Source organism: Micropterus dolomieu, linkage group LG05 (genome assembly GCF_021292245.1).
Source record: "Micropterus dolomieu isolate WLL.071019.BEF.003 ecotype Adirondacks linkage group LG05, ASM2129224v1, whole genome shotgun sequence".
NCBI lineage: Eukaryota > Metazoa > Chordata > Actinopteri > Centrarchiformes > Centrarchidae > Micropterus > Micropterus dolomieu.
The window spans coordinates 18,699,539-18,716,037 of NC_060154.1; the positions used below are offsets into that span (position 1 = coordinate 18,699,539).

A 16,499-nucleotide genomic window follows, 5' to 3' on the forward strand; every position below is an offset into this window, starting at 1 on the left:
CAGTCAGGGCATCCTCTGTGTCTCCGACCATTCACCTCATGGATGAAGTTCTCCTTCAGAAGCTGACCGTCCATCACAAAACCTCCTGTAATAGACGGTGAGTCGTGACAAGCCAAGCTGAGAGGCCATCTGCGCACGGTGGGGTCCGGGAGATATTTTGGTCGCTGAGCGTGCCTGGCCAAAATGCTCAGGACTGGCACGAGCTCTGCTGATGAAAGAGAACAGAGGAAAACACCAAAAACTTTCCTGAGGTCAGAATGAAGACGTCAAGGATACATGGGGAGTGTGTGTGTTTATGTCCTTGTGAGTGAATCCGTGCATCATCTCTATGTACATTCAAATCATATGTGGGTTATGCTATATGTGTCATAGGGATGGGAATGTCAAGTCTGTCCGGCAGTCGATTGGTTAGTTGGTCCACTGAAATATCTCAACAATGTTTGGATGGATTTCCCCTGACTTTAAATCAAGCACCACCAACAGGTCAGAGTTTTCACTTTGACACATATCAATATCTACATATCAGTATCTACCAAATTAATTCCCACGACATTTGGTGCACACATTCATGCTCCCCTCATGATGAACTGTAATAACTTTGGTGATCACTTAACTTAATTTGTCCAATATACTTGCAAAACTAAAGACACTCCCATCAACCTCAGCTGTACATTGTGTTTATTGCTAGCAAACATTAGCAAACATTTTCAGGGTAATGCTAAACTAAGATGGTAAACATGGTAACCATTATATGTTTAATACATCGGCATGTTAGCATTGTCTTTGTGAGATAGCATGTTGATGTTAGCATTTAGCTCAAAGCACAGAGTGTTGCTAACATGGCTGAAGATACTTTCACACAGAGATCCCGCAATAAACGCGGAAAGAATGTCCACCAATATGCCGCATTCGCTCATGTATACTGATCAAAATATTGCAGCAAAATCCTACAAACATATGTGCTTTCACATAGCGATCCGGCTTTCCGGGTTAGACTGTGAAAAAACAAACACAGACGTCTTTCCGGCTCTGTTACTACAAATATGCGTTGCTCAGTGGCGGATCAAATATGACCCCCCTTTCTGGCTCTGTACCTTTCACACAGCACAGCGATCCAGCATATTGGCGAACTAATCCTGGAAAATTAGACAGTGTGATAGCGCCTTTTGTCATATTCAGAACTATTTTGCATTAAAATTAGCATGAAAGCAAATTTCAGAAGGACGTAACCTTAGTTTTATCTCAACCTAATCAGTATCATCAGCTAGCAGTAATGAGATAGACTGTGAGGCCCATCCACACACACACCCACACACACACACATCAAGTCTGGCCTGATGCAGGACTCACAGAAACAACCAGATGGGATGTAAACAAAGACTCTGGAGTCGTGTGGAGAGCGATGCCATCAGCCTGCCGGGTGAAGAATGAAGTCCTGTGCAGACTCCCAAATATACGCAAAAGCACACCCTCCACGGCCAAGGTGACAGACTTGCTGCAGAGGGCCTTGCTTGCATATTTACAGGCCTAACTTACCAGGTATACCCTTGTGTGAGTGGGAGTGTGCGTGTGTGTGTGTGTGTGTGTGTGTGTGTGTGTGTGTGTGTGTGTTGCTTGAAGTGTGACAAACTTCAACACCTGAAGGATACGCCCAGACAACCTGTTCAAACAAAGAATGGATGTTTTACAAACAACAACATTTGGACAATAGATTTTCACCTTTGTAGCAACCAGGATTTATGTAGCTCAGGCCGTTCTGAAGAACATTTTGAGAAATTAGACAATAAAAATGACTGAATCTCCATCTTTAAAAATTTTTTTCTATTTGACAGTTGTTTCCATCACACGGTTGTGACAGATAAATAGTCCAGTGGCTGCAGATGACAGGCTGTATCTGAGTATCAACAAGGTAATGACAGGGGAAAGTGACAGATTATGTCTCTGTGTTGCTCCATCATGCTCCAGCCTGGTGAAGAATGGAGGTAGCCAAACATCAATGCCTTGAGATAGGGAAAAACCTGTATGTTTTTGTTTTGTGTTTGTGGGATCTATATGAACAGGATGCACGTACATTTGGTGTAGATGGAGGATGATGGAATAAGGACGATGGACATATGTCAAAAGGGGTGGATAGACAGATTGGCAGCTGATATTGATGGTGTTTTTCAGTCCACTCGCCTCAGTGCCTAGATGAATTTTACTTCTGTTAGCGACATTGTTCTTATTTATCTGTATTTACTTTATCCTCACTCTTGTTGATTAGAAACATTGTTGGTATTCTGCGGTTCCTTACTTCTTCATTATCTGAACCTGATTGTTATCATTACTTGCTTTGCTAGCCTAATGATCACAGGCTTAGCAACAGCACATAGACGCTTAGCTGTTTTATAAAAGAAGTGAGGTTATTGATATTGTCCCTAAAGTAGTGAGGGACAATTGGGCAGGGGAATGATATGTGTGCTCACCTCTGAATTTAAATAAGGCCTCAGTGTATAAGTAATTGCTTTCGTGTGATTCATACCAGCATCATGCATTTGGCTGACGTGAGTGAAATGCAGTTGATTTAGCCGCACTTAATTCAGAACGCTGTACCTTGAGGATTTACACTGCTCATTTCTCCAGTCGTCAGTCGCTAGTCCCTTGTTATTTACTGTACCTCACTGAGTGTGTTAGTGATGACAACGTGGATGTTTTGAAGGATTTTTTTTGTATTACTTTATATCAAACATGTCCAAAATCTAAGTGGAGATTTAATGGTTTGAATGTGTCATGCAAATATACATCACAGATATTTAAAATTATGAATTTCTTACATTTGTGTTGCACCCTCTTTCTAGATTGTCTGAAACAGTAGGTTACTTTCCATCTTTTTCCCCTAGAATCAGAGCACTCCTGTTTTTTTCTTTTATCATTTGCAAAGATTCATAGACCTTTTTTTAAAACATTTTTTTATTTTATTTAGAATAGCAGTGAAAGCACAGGTAATTATTAACAGCAATGATAGGTCCATTCCAGCAAATATTACTAGTTGCTAACTTTGTCTATCTGCTGTTTGGTGCTGCACAGGTAGCGTGCAATGGGTTTACCAAAGCTTTTTAGCTAAAAACAGCAGCCTGTTAAGAGCTGTGAGAGTGAACCAAACCGTAAATTTGTCGTAAAACAAAGCAAAGAGATAATTCTTAGTGCAACTTTAAGTTCCACTCCACAATGCAATGCAATGGCTCTGCGCCTCTCCAAAGAGGCCACCATCCAGTTTGGAAACCACTGATCTAGAAATGTTTTTAGCGATGTTACCTGAGGCTCATCCAAATACAGTTGGCTTTAGTTCCCTGTCCTCAAACATGAAACTAGGCAGGACCACTGATCTAGGAAATGTTTTAAGCGATGTTACCTGAGGCTCATCCAAATACAGTTGGCTTTAACTCCCTATCTCCTCAGACATGAAACTGGGCAGGAATGTGGCTCGAACCTTCCTGGATTACTACAAACTCAACAACCTCATCAAGGACAACAGACCAACTCACATTCACAGGTAAAGAAGTAATGCATTATGAAAAAATAATTATGACATTAAATAAATATTCCATGTATGATTTTGAATTTACGTGTCTATATTCGAGCACATGAATGTACTGTTGTTTTGCTATTTCCTGAACTATATTGTACTGTTGCAATCAGTCATTAATTTTAATATGTTTTTATCTCCAGCCCTGAGTCGAAGTCCCACACAGGTGACGGAAAAGGCAACGGTGTTGGCAGAGACGCAGCAGACAGAGAGAGGGAGAAGAGCCAGGGTGTCAGGCACTAGACAGACAGCATGTATAAAATGCGGAGCACCGTAGCAGGAGGACCCTTTACACTTCATTGCCTTTAGAAGCTCCACATCTCCCTGGCTATAAATACTTATTTAACTATAAACTATCAAATGTGTGACATGCGGACAAAAAAAATGCGGACAATTGAAAGCCAAGGAAAGACACACTGGTTAGACATCTAAATTCCATCTGAGGCCTTCATTCAGCGGCTCCTTTTTTGTTTATACCGTTAAATAAATGCACGTTTCCCCTCTGTTACTGTCTTATTTTAGAACTTCATTGGATGGTTGTTATTATAACTAGTCATTAAACATTTAATTAAAATGTTGTGCCTGTTGCTCTCTGAGAACATTAATGACTGTTTTTATATAACTGAGATCTAGGTTATCCATGCCTTTATCTCCTCAAGACTCGACTACTGCAATGCTCTGGTATTATTCTGGTAGTAGTAAGAGAAACATTCATAGACTACAGCTCATTCAAAATACTGCAGCCAGGCTTCTAACTCACACTAAGAGGAGTGACCACATCACACCAATCCTTGCTGCCCCTCACTGGTTATCTGTGAGTTTTAGAGTTGATTTTAAGATTTTACTACTTGTTTTTAAACACTTATATGTATGGCGTTTTTATAAACATTATATTATTGCTGTTATTGTTGTATTATTTATTGTTGAATAACAGTTAAAACATTTTTAATTAATTTATATTTTTTAGATATGGATCTCTTTTGTTTTTACTGTACAGCACTTTGTAACGTGGTTTTGAAAAGTGCTATACAAATAAAGTAATTAATATTATTATTATTATTATATAAATAACATATTGATAGTCTCTTCAGTTCTATCAGACGAACAGTGAGCTCAAACGTGTGCGCAGAGAGAGCTTTTGATTGGCCACTTCTTAGTCACATGACTGTACATCCGCTCTGTGACTGTTGCTGTTTGGCAGCTATGACAACAACTAACTTTGAAATTTGTATGAATGGCTTCAAGGAAGAAAAAGCTTTCCTCCTCTAAAGTGCACCAGAGGTCTCTGAAATGTACTGTATACCTGGACATTCAGACAGTAAGTGCGTCCTGGTACTGTAACTTAGATTAGTTTACGTAAATTAACGTTAGCTACTGAGTTTACATCCTGTTCCCTTTACAAATGTTTAATTAACGTTCATCAACTAACTTAACATTAACGTTAACGGCCTTAACTTGGAAGTTAGGTTGAGTTATCCTGATAAATAGTTTTAAATGTCGTCAAACGTTCATTTATTTTACCAGTTTGATCCACTTTGGTCTGTAAGTTAAACCGTTAGAGATGATGATGACGTCATGACAAGACGTTTAAAACAAAATCTTAGCTAGCTAGCTAACAGCTGCAATATTCAGTCATCGAAATAAAAAATAAAAATGTTTTCGTGGCTTTGACATGGCTGGCATTGGTTAATAATGGGGACAAAATAAACATATATAACTATACTGTATTTTTTTAATTGTTTGTTTAACTGAGATGTTTGCTGTCTTTCTCCAGTCACTAACGTTAACTAACAATATGTCCTTAAACATATGCTAGAAATTTTTATCCAAATGTGTGTAAATCACAGTTAAATTACACCCCCTTTGACTGTAACGTACACATTTTCTATGTTATGTTTCCTTTAACGTGCAGTAACGTTATCTGTGGAGCAGTTGTAAGGTGATTTGGTCTCATTTCTACTTGTCAACGTTATATCAAAGTAATTCAACTTAATTAGTTTTGCAGGTTTTTTATTATCCTATTTGGTAGCAGTAAGACCTACTTCCTACTGTTATGGATACTTTCTCAGAGGAATGTACTCCTGTGTCAACTTTTAAGCACAATGATGCTACAGCACCCATTCATGCTGTCATTTTGTAGGCTAAGATACGTGCGTCATTTTGAACAGGGCTCAATTATTTCTGAAAATGTTTTTTGTGTGTGTGCATGGAGAGCCTTTTTTTGTCAAAAGATGGAAGAAATCTGCCAGTAAAGGACACATACAACAACTAATGCCTGACCTGTCACTGCAGTCACCTAATTATACTGTTTGTGCCCAGGTCACATGTCCAGGAGTGCTCCTGTCTAAAAAGTATGACATTTACCTCAGTGTGTGTATAATGGGCCAGTACAGGAAGACCCCCTGTTTGCCATCTGTGTTCCCCTTACACTTCCACCACAAGATGGCATTTGTCAAGGTGAGAATTATAAGTATCTATTAAAAGAATAAGCACCACTTCCATCACAAAATGTAAAATTGCCTTCTTTTTTTCATATTTAGCGAGAGAGATGGTGGGAGGACTAGTGGCATATTTTTCAATATCAAAAAGGGGTGCATATCTCATGTCTTCATGTCACATCACAGGCCTGATGTTGACTCCTACTAATACCAATACATTATACCTCCATCTACAAACACTAGTGGTCAAGAAATATCCACCCTAGCAGTTGTTTTCTTTTTATTTGTTTTTATTTAAATCCTTCGATTTCTGTGCTGTTAAACAGCAACCCTCAATTTTGTACATTACTGCCCCAACTCCTGAAAAAAGATGCCTTCTTTTCCCTGGGGAGAATGGCAGAGTTAGAATCCAGGCAGTCTGTCTCATCTTGTTATAAGTATTGATTTACTTTGTGTGTACTCTGTCTGTTTTACCAGACTTTCCCCGGCGTTGTTGACCCTGCTGATGTAGCTGACCTCCTCGAAGGTAAACGGCCGTCTGGGATTTGCTTCCTCATCTCTTCGTCCTGAATCTTCTGCTATGCAAGCGTATAGGCTATTAGCTGTGATACTGATCATTAGCTCACAGTCTATTTGTGCTTTCCTTCCTCTTAGCTGACACAACATGTTTTGAGCTGATTCAGTTGGTGCCTCCAGGTATGCTTTCTGATGATGCCATATGGGCATGTTAAGTCCCAACTGTATGTAGTCATTACACTGCAAAAACAGGATCTCTAACTTGGATTGTGTGTATGTGTGTGTTTCTGTTTTCTATCTGTCTGTGTATGATATTTAGAGGGTGAGATCCTAGCCACGATGGAGGAAAGCAGCAGAGATTTCTTGTACCCTGGTCCGAGACTGAGCTCCAGAGAAGGAGCTGCAGAGAGAGAGATACTACTGAAGAGATCCTCCTCCTTTCCTGTAGGCTGTTTTCCAGTTATTTCTTTTTATTTATTTCTTAAACCTCCTTACAACACCTGCACCCGTATTCATCTAACTTCTAAGAATTACACTAGAGAAAGCTCTAGAGAGTCAACTGAGGAGAAAAAAGTTATTCATCGAGTGTGAGCGATAGGATACATTTATCAAGTGACTTACTCCAACTGACAACTTTTAAGTGCAGGTGATCACATGATTGATCACATGTATGCTCAGAGAGGGAATAGCTAATCAGAGATATGTATTTACCCTACATCTGCCATAGCATACATTCTTAAAAAAACAGTTCAGTTTACTCACTGGAATGTTTTCTGCAAATATGTATATATTTTAAAAAACTATTTGGACAAAAATAATGGGAAATTGGCTGAAATTGATACCAAATTCTTCTGTTGGTAGACGAGGTACGTCAGAGAAATAGTATAATCAGAGAAATGTTTACCACACTGACAAGTGCTGACCAATTAAGATGCATGAAAACAAAATCAATGCCAGACTTATTCTTGTTGTTTACACCCCTGATTAATGCAAAAATTCAAAGTGAAAGGAGGGATGTCAGTTAAAAAGTTGCTCACATGTCACAATGACCCCACACTGTGCTCGTCATGTGATTCCGCTTGATTGGCACCAATATTACACTTGTCATTCCTAGACTGGAGAAGATTGTTGGTGTCTTTAAGTGAGTCTCCTCGTAATCTCTTTGGCTGTGCACGACAGGCAGGTACACTACCAAGATAACCGATTCAAAAGCACTGTCTTGTCTAATAGAAAGTGAAGATAGCATTTTCCTTATAGAGCTGTCGACTGTCTTTGCTATACAGACAGAAAAAAACTAAATGGAGAACTTCCTCTCTTTTTGTCATGTCTGCCTCTTTCTGCCTCCTCTTCTTATATCATCACTTTCTCTCCCCACCTCCTACTTTCATTCCTTTATCTCTCTGCCACTGTGGGTTTGCTTTTCTACCCTCCACTTGTATTCCAAGGCACTAACTGACGTATTGAAATGTCTTTAAACACCATTCCCCTCATCGTTGCTTTTATGTGTTTGTGTTTGAGGCCTACATAGCAATTTAGATGTCTCCCTCCAAATGCCATATTATTTAAACGTCACTGGAGACTTTCTCTTTTCTGCTATTTGTTTTTCTCAAGCCAGGCATAGATTGAGGATTTGTGGTTGTAAATTGTTGTTCCAAACAGCGCTGTTATCTGTCCCTTTGTCTTCGTCTCCCTGTTAAAGATGTCGTGTGTGTTCCTATTGTCCCTCTCCCTCTAGGGAATCTCCCCCAAAGTGGAGTTTGCCACAACATCAGTCATAGAAGAGAGTGATGGAAGGGACAGCTGGCTTGTCTCACCTGTAAGTGTGTCCTTTATTACATTTCGTCGGTCCGTGCAGAACCACACACACTGTATGTTCAATTTCTTTTTAACATTTGTTGTACGTTTGTCTGCTTTTGATTTATCTGCTTCATGTCTGTTGTTGATCTGTAAAGGAGCCTGTTCTTTATACACACATTTTGTTGTCTGTTCAAGGTCTTTTCTGAACAGCTTACACAAAATGTAAACAGTTTAAATCCATCAAAGTGCCCCAGACAAGTAAACTGTGTGTTTATCTGCCTGCGTGACAGTTCAAAATGTCAGGAATTTGAACACATCACAGCTACATACTCAGCATTACTGTGTAAGTGTTGACCAAAGGTAGAACTGTGAACAGTTCATCTCCAGAGGCCTCTAATGAGTGGTATCGCTCGCCATCAGATTTGTCTGTTTCCCCCATACATACCCATTTTCTATTGTTGCCATGGCTACTGCATCTATCTATCTATCTATACTGGCAGTGTTTCAAGGGTATCTGTTCTCTCCTTGTGAATGTAATTACGGAGAGGCAGATCTGTGATGCTGATAGCGAGGCTTCTCTCACATCTCTGACTAGCTGGGAGTTTACACAATTTTTGTGACAGAACCAACCAGTCCGTTTTAAAGTCTTTTTTTTCCTACCTTCTTTCTCTGTCTCTTCTTGTCTTTGTCTGCGCACGCCCAAGTTCTGTTTAATGACATGTTCACATCCACTGTTGCAGTATTCTGTATAAAGCTGAAACAGTTGATTAATCAATTAGTAGATTGACTATTTTGACAAATGGATAATTGTTTTTCATTTTTCAAGCAAAAATCCCAAACATTCGCTGGTTCTGACAAGCTTTGAGGATTTTCTGCTTTTCTGTGTCCAAATTTTGGACTGTTAGACAAAAAAGCTATTTGTTGACATCACCTTGGGCTTTAGGAAATTGCGATAATTTCTCAAACGATTAATTTAAACATAACCGGTAGTGTCATTGATAATGAAAACAATCTTTTGTTGTCCCCACCCTTCAATTTTGTCTACTCCTTCATGGTCAAGTGTGAAACTGCATATGTGTGTGAGGTGTGTGCAAAGGTAATCTCAACAGATGGATACTAGGAGGGTAGAATAATGCTCCAATTCAAGACTGAAAAATCCCCAGTGAGAATGAAAATTTTTCAAAAACAGTCGTGTTTGTAACATATGATCCATCAGACAGCGGTTGGCATGTTGTGCCAAAAACACTATCCTATGCAGTAACCTAAGCTAAGCTATTTGTTTAAATGGGATGTCATTGACAGCGAAGCAGATTGTCAAGAGTGTTCTCCTGGCCCCTCAGGGGGATGTCTGGATCAGAGCACCGCTGTGGCTGTCAGACAGTAGAATTTCTCCATTTTCTCTCTCCTAATGGGACTTCAGCATAGGCATTTCCCTGACTGCCTTCCCGCCCAGCTGACAAACCGTGTTCTGTTTTATTAGAGATTTAGCGTGATAGCAGCTTCCAGAAAGCCTCTGAAACTGTAGGGATGAATAGCCACACAATTTTTTGGCAATGTCTTGCCAAAGATTAGATTTTTAGTGCTATTATCTTTTGTTAATTGTTATCATTCTCACTCTCAATCTTATAACCATTTTAATCTAAAGTAATTTTTTGCCATGCTAGCAGCATGCTCTAACGGTGGCGGTGTTGGTCCGTCTGTCTCTCAGCTTGTCAGTCCAACACTCCAGACTGAAATATCTGAACAATTGTTGGATGGATTGCCATGAAATTTGGCATCAGGATGAATTGTAATCACTCTGGTGAGGCTTTTCTTCTAACATCATCTTCTGGTGAAATGTTATTGTCAGATACTTTGGTTTATGACCACTTCGTGTTTAGTGCTAATTAAAAAATGTTAGGATGCTAAAATTACACCTGTTTAGTGTCAGACTGTTCACATTGTCAAGTGTTTTAGCATCATGGATGTGATCAGCAGGCTGAAGTTAGCATTTAGCCTAAAGCACTGCCATGCTGCCTCATAGAGCCGCACGCATGGCTGTAGAGCCTGTCTTGTTATTATTTATCTCAGGCATTGTTGAACAGTGTCTTTACCACACAATACCAACAGTGGAAATACCAGCTAATCACATCAGACAAGCCTTCACCACTCAGCTGGCAACCAGAAAACTGACTAACTCTCACTGGCCGCTCAGCTCAGTGAAGGACAGAAGAGCTGAAAGAAGTCAAAGATGGCAGTAGATGTGGAGGTGGGAGAGTATACTTTGCTTAATTCCATTAAATTATACCGTTCTCAAATGGCAACCTCGATGAGGATTTATTCATCATTTAGTTTTTCTTAAAAATAGTTTTAATGTTGTGATTTCCCTTATTAGCATTTAGATTATCTTTGTTTTACAGCCAGGTAATGCCTCTTTATCATATTAGACTGGAGATGGCCATCAAATGCAATTAACATTTTATCTTAACGTATTTATCCCCGCTTGGCATTACCCGCAGGAAGTGGGATATTGCACCGGAGAATGATGTTAGTGGCCATTAGAGTTATTGAAGTAATTCTGTAGAGGTTGTCTCCATGGCAGTGCTGACTGCGAGAGCTGTTGTTGTAACACTTAAGCTGAATGATTTAGCTAATAGTTTAATGGTTTTGTCCAGGGAGAGCAAGTCTGCGTCGAGAGCGAGCAGCTGCCTTAATGGCTAAAATGGCTGGCGGTTGTGTAAAGGAACAACATTGTGGTCTGCAGAGAAATCTAAAATGCTGAGACAAATGTAATGTGTCCCCTCAAAATGGAGACCTGTGATGGTTGCGTGACATGGTTAGAACAACATATCAACACTTTTCTTTCTCTCTCTCTGTCTCATATTCTGTCCCTGCACCCCCAGACTTGCTGTCTTTCTCCAGTGAGGCTATCTTTAACACCACCCAGACAGAGTTCAGCAAAAAAGTCTTTGCCATCCAGCAGCCATTTTTCCAAAATAGATGATGCGAACTTTGTCTCTTTGAATGGTGGGGAAGAAAAGTTAAATGTTGAGGCCGGATTTACAAACTCTCCGTCTTCAGCATCCAGACGCTCCCCTTTTTCATCCCCATCTGGCCGCATGCCCCAGAAAAACAAGAAGGAAAGAAAACTGCCTTCTCCGAGAGCTTCTGTAGACTCTGGCTACCAGCAGCCCACAGTTTCCTCAAGGACACGAGCCTTGTCACCTTACACCCACCGCAAGATGTGCCAGCTTTCAGAGGACGCCCGACAGAGGCTCAGCCACCTCCAGCTGGGGCCTCACCACTTCAGGAAGGAGACTGAGAGCCAGCCGCCCTTCTTGGTCAGTAACATTAGATATATTGCTCCAAACTGAAGTCAATTGACTAAAAAAAGTGATATAATGGTTTACAATAACAACAATACACGTGTTCAGTGGACAGGGGTTCTAAAATTAATTGGATCCTGAATTGATGTAAGTCAAACCTCAGTGGGAGCTTCCCAAAATTTGACATCATCTAGTGGCCAGATTAAGTAGACGGCATTATAAGAGTGCAGTGTTAATCTTTTTACCAGAGCCGTTAATGGATTTTGACGTCATAAAAATGTTTGACTATTTGCACATGTAATATGACCCATTGTCCTCACTGATGGGCTTGAGTGTCTGGGATTTAGGCTGATACACATTTATTTGTTAACACTTTAATTATGGCCGTATCACCACACTAACAGATTTTGCATGTAAAAGGAGGTGATTTTCTGATCACACTGCCTTGAGGAATATACAGTTGATGGACAAGAATAACACAACCTGTAGTTCTGTGTCACTCCCTCCCTCTGCTCCCCACTGTATTCCCGCTCATTCATTTGCATCAAATCCAATCCTGAATTATGAATATCAAAATCTACTAGCATGCTGTTATTAAAGGAAATGATTAGGTACACAGTTGTTGGTTTTTGTCTCACACCTGAATGGAATTTACAGGAATACAATGGGCGTTTTATTAGAGAGAGGAGCATGTTTTTCCCGCTCTGGGGTTCCTGGGGGAATCTTCTGTCGACAATTAACCCTAGTAATTGAGAGTCAAGCTGCAATTAACAAATAGATACCTAATGAAGTAGCTTAGCCCCATGGTGAATGCATTATCAGTGCATGTTTCAGAGCCTCGGCTCCTTGTTTGTTTGCGTAGAGTGAAGCACATTCTGACCCCAACCTATGTTCTCTGAGACAGATCCTTATTCTCTAAAAAGCTTGTCTTCATTTTCTTTATACCTTTTTTGTCTTTATGATCATCTTGGTCAAATGATTTGGTGGTGATTGACAAATGGAACAACATTTTTTGGCAGTTTTTTCTTTAGTCTGCACAAAATAAGTAAATGAAAGGAGTAATTGTGATGAACATTTTTTGTCGTGGCATTTCTTATTTGAAGTCGGTAGATTGTGTGGTTGATTAATTTATCAGTATCAGGATTCTGTTTAAAAGTGAAGAATAAATAGCTAAACAACCTCGCTGTGCATGGGTTTTACCATGTCGATGAAATCCTTCATACTACAGCAGTGTTAAGGTTGTGATATTGTTTGACAGCAGATTATTTTTCTGCTGTGTTTTGTGCCAGGTCTCTCTTTGCAGCAGTGTGTCTGGGATGGGAACTCCTTTCTCCTCTCCACAGAATGGTAGCACGCATCGACATGCTGTCAGCTTCGCGACTGATCACATAGGTAGGCCTTAACGCTCAATGCAAAAACAGACACATGTACACACATATGGCCATGCTATACTTAAATGCTGCAGAATTAACTGTTTGCTATTGGTCTAATATATCAATATTTGTTTTCTTGGTAAAATGTGCCTTTTTTCTTTTCTGGTTTGATGCCTTTGATTGCATCTTCATGATGACATGGTGAAGACATAACTGGGTTGGTGAGCTTGTTTTAGGACATCAGCAACAACTGATAAAATTGCTTTTTTATTGATTAATTAAAGTGCAAAGCTACACTTGTATTTTTCATTGTAGATTCTTCTCTCCTGGGGAGTTACAGACCAAGAACAGCCAGAGTAAGTCTAATTAAAACATTAAAACAGTAGCATAGAGGTAACTGTTCAGATATCGTGTAGGTTACTTTGTAGCCATGATAAAGTGTCACTGTACGTACACATACTCCTAAACCAGACTTGCCAAATTATATATTCACACAACTGACAGTGTTTTATATATATATATGATCAAAAAACAACTCTCAAGGACAAGACTATAACTAGTTAAAACTATCACCTGACTCGAACCCTGTTGCACTGCGACCTCTTCCAGGTGAAGTCAGGTTCTGTGAGGGTCCAGTTGTCTCCAGAGCCACAGTCCAGACTTGAAGCCCGGACCAAAAGCCCTGTGAGAGGTGCTGCCCTGACCATGTTAAACTCCAGAAGTCCTCTGAACCTCAACCATTCCCTCAGAGAAAGGTAAAATCTCCAGAGGATGCAACCTTTTCCCCCAACCTAACCTTGAAACTATTAGAAGCGTTTATCAATCTTTTAAATGTTTGTAATATGAAGTAGATGTGTTCAATTAAAAACCAACTATCAAGGACCAAAAAGCAGATAAATCCTCAAAGAATAAAAACTCTAAAATTTCAGTGATTGAATTCTCTCACATCAGAATCAGACACGGATGACATTTCTCTTGTCTTGTATTCTTCATACTCGTCATTTATAACCAAGGCCAAAATAACTAGTTGGCGAGTGGCAAACTGTCGGATGTCACTGTGTGTGTGTGTGTGTGTGTGTGTGTGTGTGTTCACCACAACTTGGTGTTGTGGTGAACAAACACACATCTTCAGATGTAGATCAGTAAAACACTGTCAGGATCACCTCAGAGCCCCAAGGTTGTTTGTTTTTTGGCCGCAAAACCAGCTGATTCTCTTCACACTCACGCCAAAAGCAGAGAAAAAACATAATCCTTATTTTTGTGGTTTTTGTCCTGAATTTATCCTGATCCATCTGTGTAAATCGTTGGTGTTTGTCCAAAAGATCTTAAAAGCGAAGGAGGCACCTGTATGACTTTCCAATTATAGTATACGGCAAATATATGGTGATCCCATGAGATGGTAGTCGTACACTGCCGCTGCTTTGTGTGTGTGTCTGTGTGTGTGTGTGTGAGCTCATAGACATCCAATCTTTAATTTTGATTACACGCGACAGGCAGGATGAATTTCCCTCCACCTCTTAAATTACAGAAGCTGATGTCTTGTCATGTTTGTTCATTACTGAGAGAGGAGGCAGAGAAAAGAAAAAAACAAAGAGGAAAATGGTATTGATTTGTGTTTCAGCTTGAGTCTGATGCATTTGACCTGATGCACGCTTTAATACATTCAGAGAGACCTTGTCATCGATCATGGCAGCTGTGAGTTAAACACACCGGCGGGACCGATGTTCCATTTTGTTTGTTTGTTTGTTTGTTTCTGTTCTCCTTCCCCTACTGCTCAGTCCATAAGTAAACATTAAAATCAATGGCAATCTTAAACTGCAAAGTAAATTGTAGGAAATTAATGATACTTTTCTCTCAATTGAAAACGCGACAGGAGTTGCAGGGTGGGAGATTAGAGTGGGCCTTTGTAGATTCCCTCTGACAGGGAGAGGGGCACGTCTCGCCACCAATCTTTGATCTATAAAGAAAATGACAGATGCCAGTGCTGACGTTTGCTCTCTAAGCCCCGAAGTCTCAGTCTATTCATGTCTCTGGATGATTTGTCCTTGATGACTTTCTGAAGCAGGTAGCGAGTTTATCTGATTACAGATGAAAAGCGTCCGTTCCCGCACTGCGAGCCAGGCCAAGACACCAGCCAGTCAGTCAGACAGTCATCACCCCTCCACTCCCAACAAATAGACGTGGATGAGAGGCAATACTGGAATTCATTACTGTTCACTTCTGTCTGTCTGTCAGGGTCGAGCTTCTACTTTATAACTGCCCGCGGCCAACCTGCAGACACATTTATATTGTATTGATGAAGCACAGGTATGCTTCCAGATGAAATGCACGGTTTGTTAATAGTGAAATTACTTTTTTTGTTCAGTTGGACAAAAGGTTGAATGTAAAAGAATTAAAATCAAAAAGGAACATTTATTTCAACGTGTTTTAAGTATCTTGTCAAACACACTACACCTAAAGTGTGTTTCAAGTCAGTGTACCGGTAGTTTCAGCTCTCACATCTTGTGTTACAGCACAGACTAGTGGACAAAAGGAAAACCTGTTACAACATCTTGAAAAAAAACAAGGGCATTGTTCTTGATGATTTAGAGCACTTTTAGTAATCAGCTATTTTTCAAGCAAAATGTGTTGTTTTAGATCACTGTAACTTAATATTTATGTTTCGTATTTATGTTTGTATAATGTTTTGCACATTTTAAGTTGTTAGAAGATTTCAACTTGTCTCTGGTAATAGGTGATGGACACTTTTTACAATTATTTTTTGTCTTCTTAGCCCTTGAAATAAAACAATGTACAGTGGGTACGGAAAGTATTCAGACCCCTTTAAATTTTTCACTCTTTGTTTCATTGCAGCCATTTTCCAAAAATCAAAAAAGTTCATTTTATTTCTCAGTAATGTACACTCAGCACCCCATCTTGACAGAAAAAAACAGAAATGTAGAAATTTTTGCAAATTTATTAAAAAAGAAAAACTGAAATATCACATGGTCATAAGTATTCAGACCCTTTGCCGTGACAGTCATATTTAACTCAGGTGCTGTCTATTTCTTCTGATCATCCTTGAGATGGTTCTACACCTTCATTTGAGTCCAGCTGTGTTTGATTATACTGATTGGACTTGATTAGGAAAGCCACACACCTGTCTATATAAGACCTTACAGCTCACAGTGCATGTCAGAGCAAATGAGAATCATGAGGTCAAAGGAACTGCCTGAAGAGCTCAGAGACAGAATTGTGGCAAGGCACAGATCTGGCCAAGGTTACAAAAAAATTTCTGCTGCACTTAAGGTTCCTAAGAGCACAGTGGCCTCCATAATCCTCAAATGGAAGACGTTTGGGACGACCAGAACCCTTCCTAGAGCTGGCCGTCCGGCCAAACTGAGCTATCGGGGGAGAAGAGCCTTGGTGAGAGAGGTAAAGAAGAACCCAAAGGTCACTGTGGCTGAGCTCCAGAGATGCAGTCGGGAGATGGGAGAAAGTTGTAGTAAGTCAACCATCACTGCAG

At 39.9% G+C, this 16,499-nt stretch overlaps 2 protein-coding genes across 8 annotated transcripts in view; both read left to right on the top strand.

The window, feature by feature from the left end:
- The window catches only part of agbl4 (AGBL carboxypeptidase 4), a 317,541-nt gene extending 313,473 nt beyond the window's left edge, over positions 1–4,068 (top strand). For both annotated transcript variants that reach the window (XM_046048777.1, XM_046048778.1), the window contains 2 exons: positions 3,439–3,532; positions 3,709–4,068. In XM_046048777.1, the coding sequence (XP_045904733.1) occupies positions 3,439–3,532; positions 3,709–3,808 (194 nt within the window). In that variant the 3' untranslated portion in view covers positions 3,809–4,068. The remainder of the gene's footprint in view (positions 1–3,438; positions 3,533–3,708) is intronic.
- A 658-nt stretch (positions 4,069–4,726) lies between these two features.
- Positions 4,727–16,499, top strand: part of spata6 (spermatogenesis associated 6) — a 12,951-nt gene continuing 1,178 nt past the window's right edge. Inside the window, exons 1-11 of one of the 6 annotated variants that reach the window (XR_006825044.1) lie at positions 4,727–4,883; positions 5,885–6,022; positions 6,481–6,529; positions 6,658–6,699; positions 6,839–6,963; positions 8,255–8,335; positions 11,199–11,636; positions 12,911–13,013; positions 13,202–13,211; positions 13,310–13,350; positions 13,604–13,749. Coding sequence is in view for 5 of the 6 variants with exons in the window: in XM_046048905.1 (XP_045904861.1) it covers positions 4,800–4,883; positions 5,885–6,022; positions 6,481–6,529; positions 6,658–6,699; positions 6,839–6,963; positions 8,255–8,335; positions 11,199–11,636; positions 12,911–13,013; positions 13,310–13,350; positions 13,604–13,749 (1,247 nt within the window). In the remaining variant the exon portion in view is untranslated. Of the gene's footprint in view, positions 4,884–5,884; positions 6,023–6,480; positions 6,530–6,657; positions 6,700–6,838; positions 6,964–8,254; positions 8,336–11,198; positions 11,637–12,910; positions 13,014–13,201; positions 13,212–13,309; positions 13,351–13,603; positions 13,750–16,499 lie in introns of those variants that run through there. The other 5 variants (XM_046048906.1, XM_046048905.1, XM_046048909.1 and 2 more) reach the window with 5 other exon arrangements.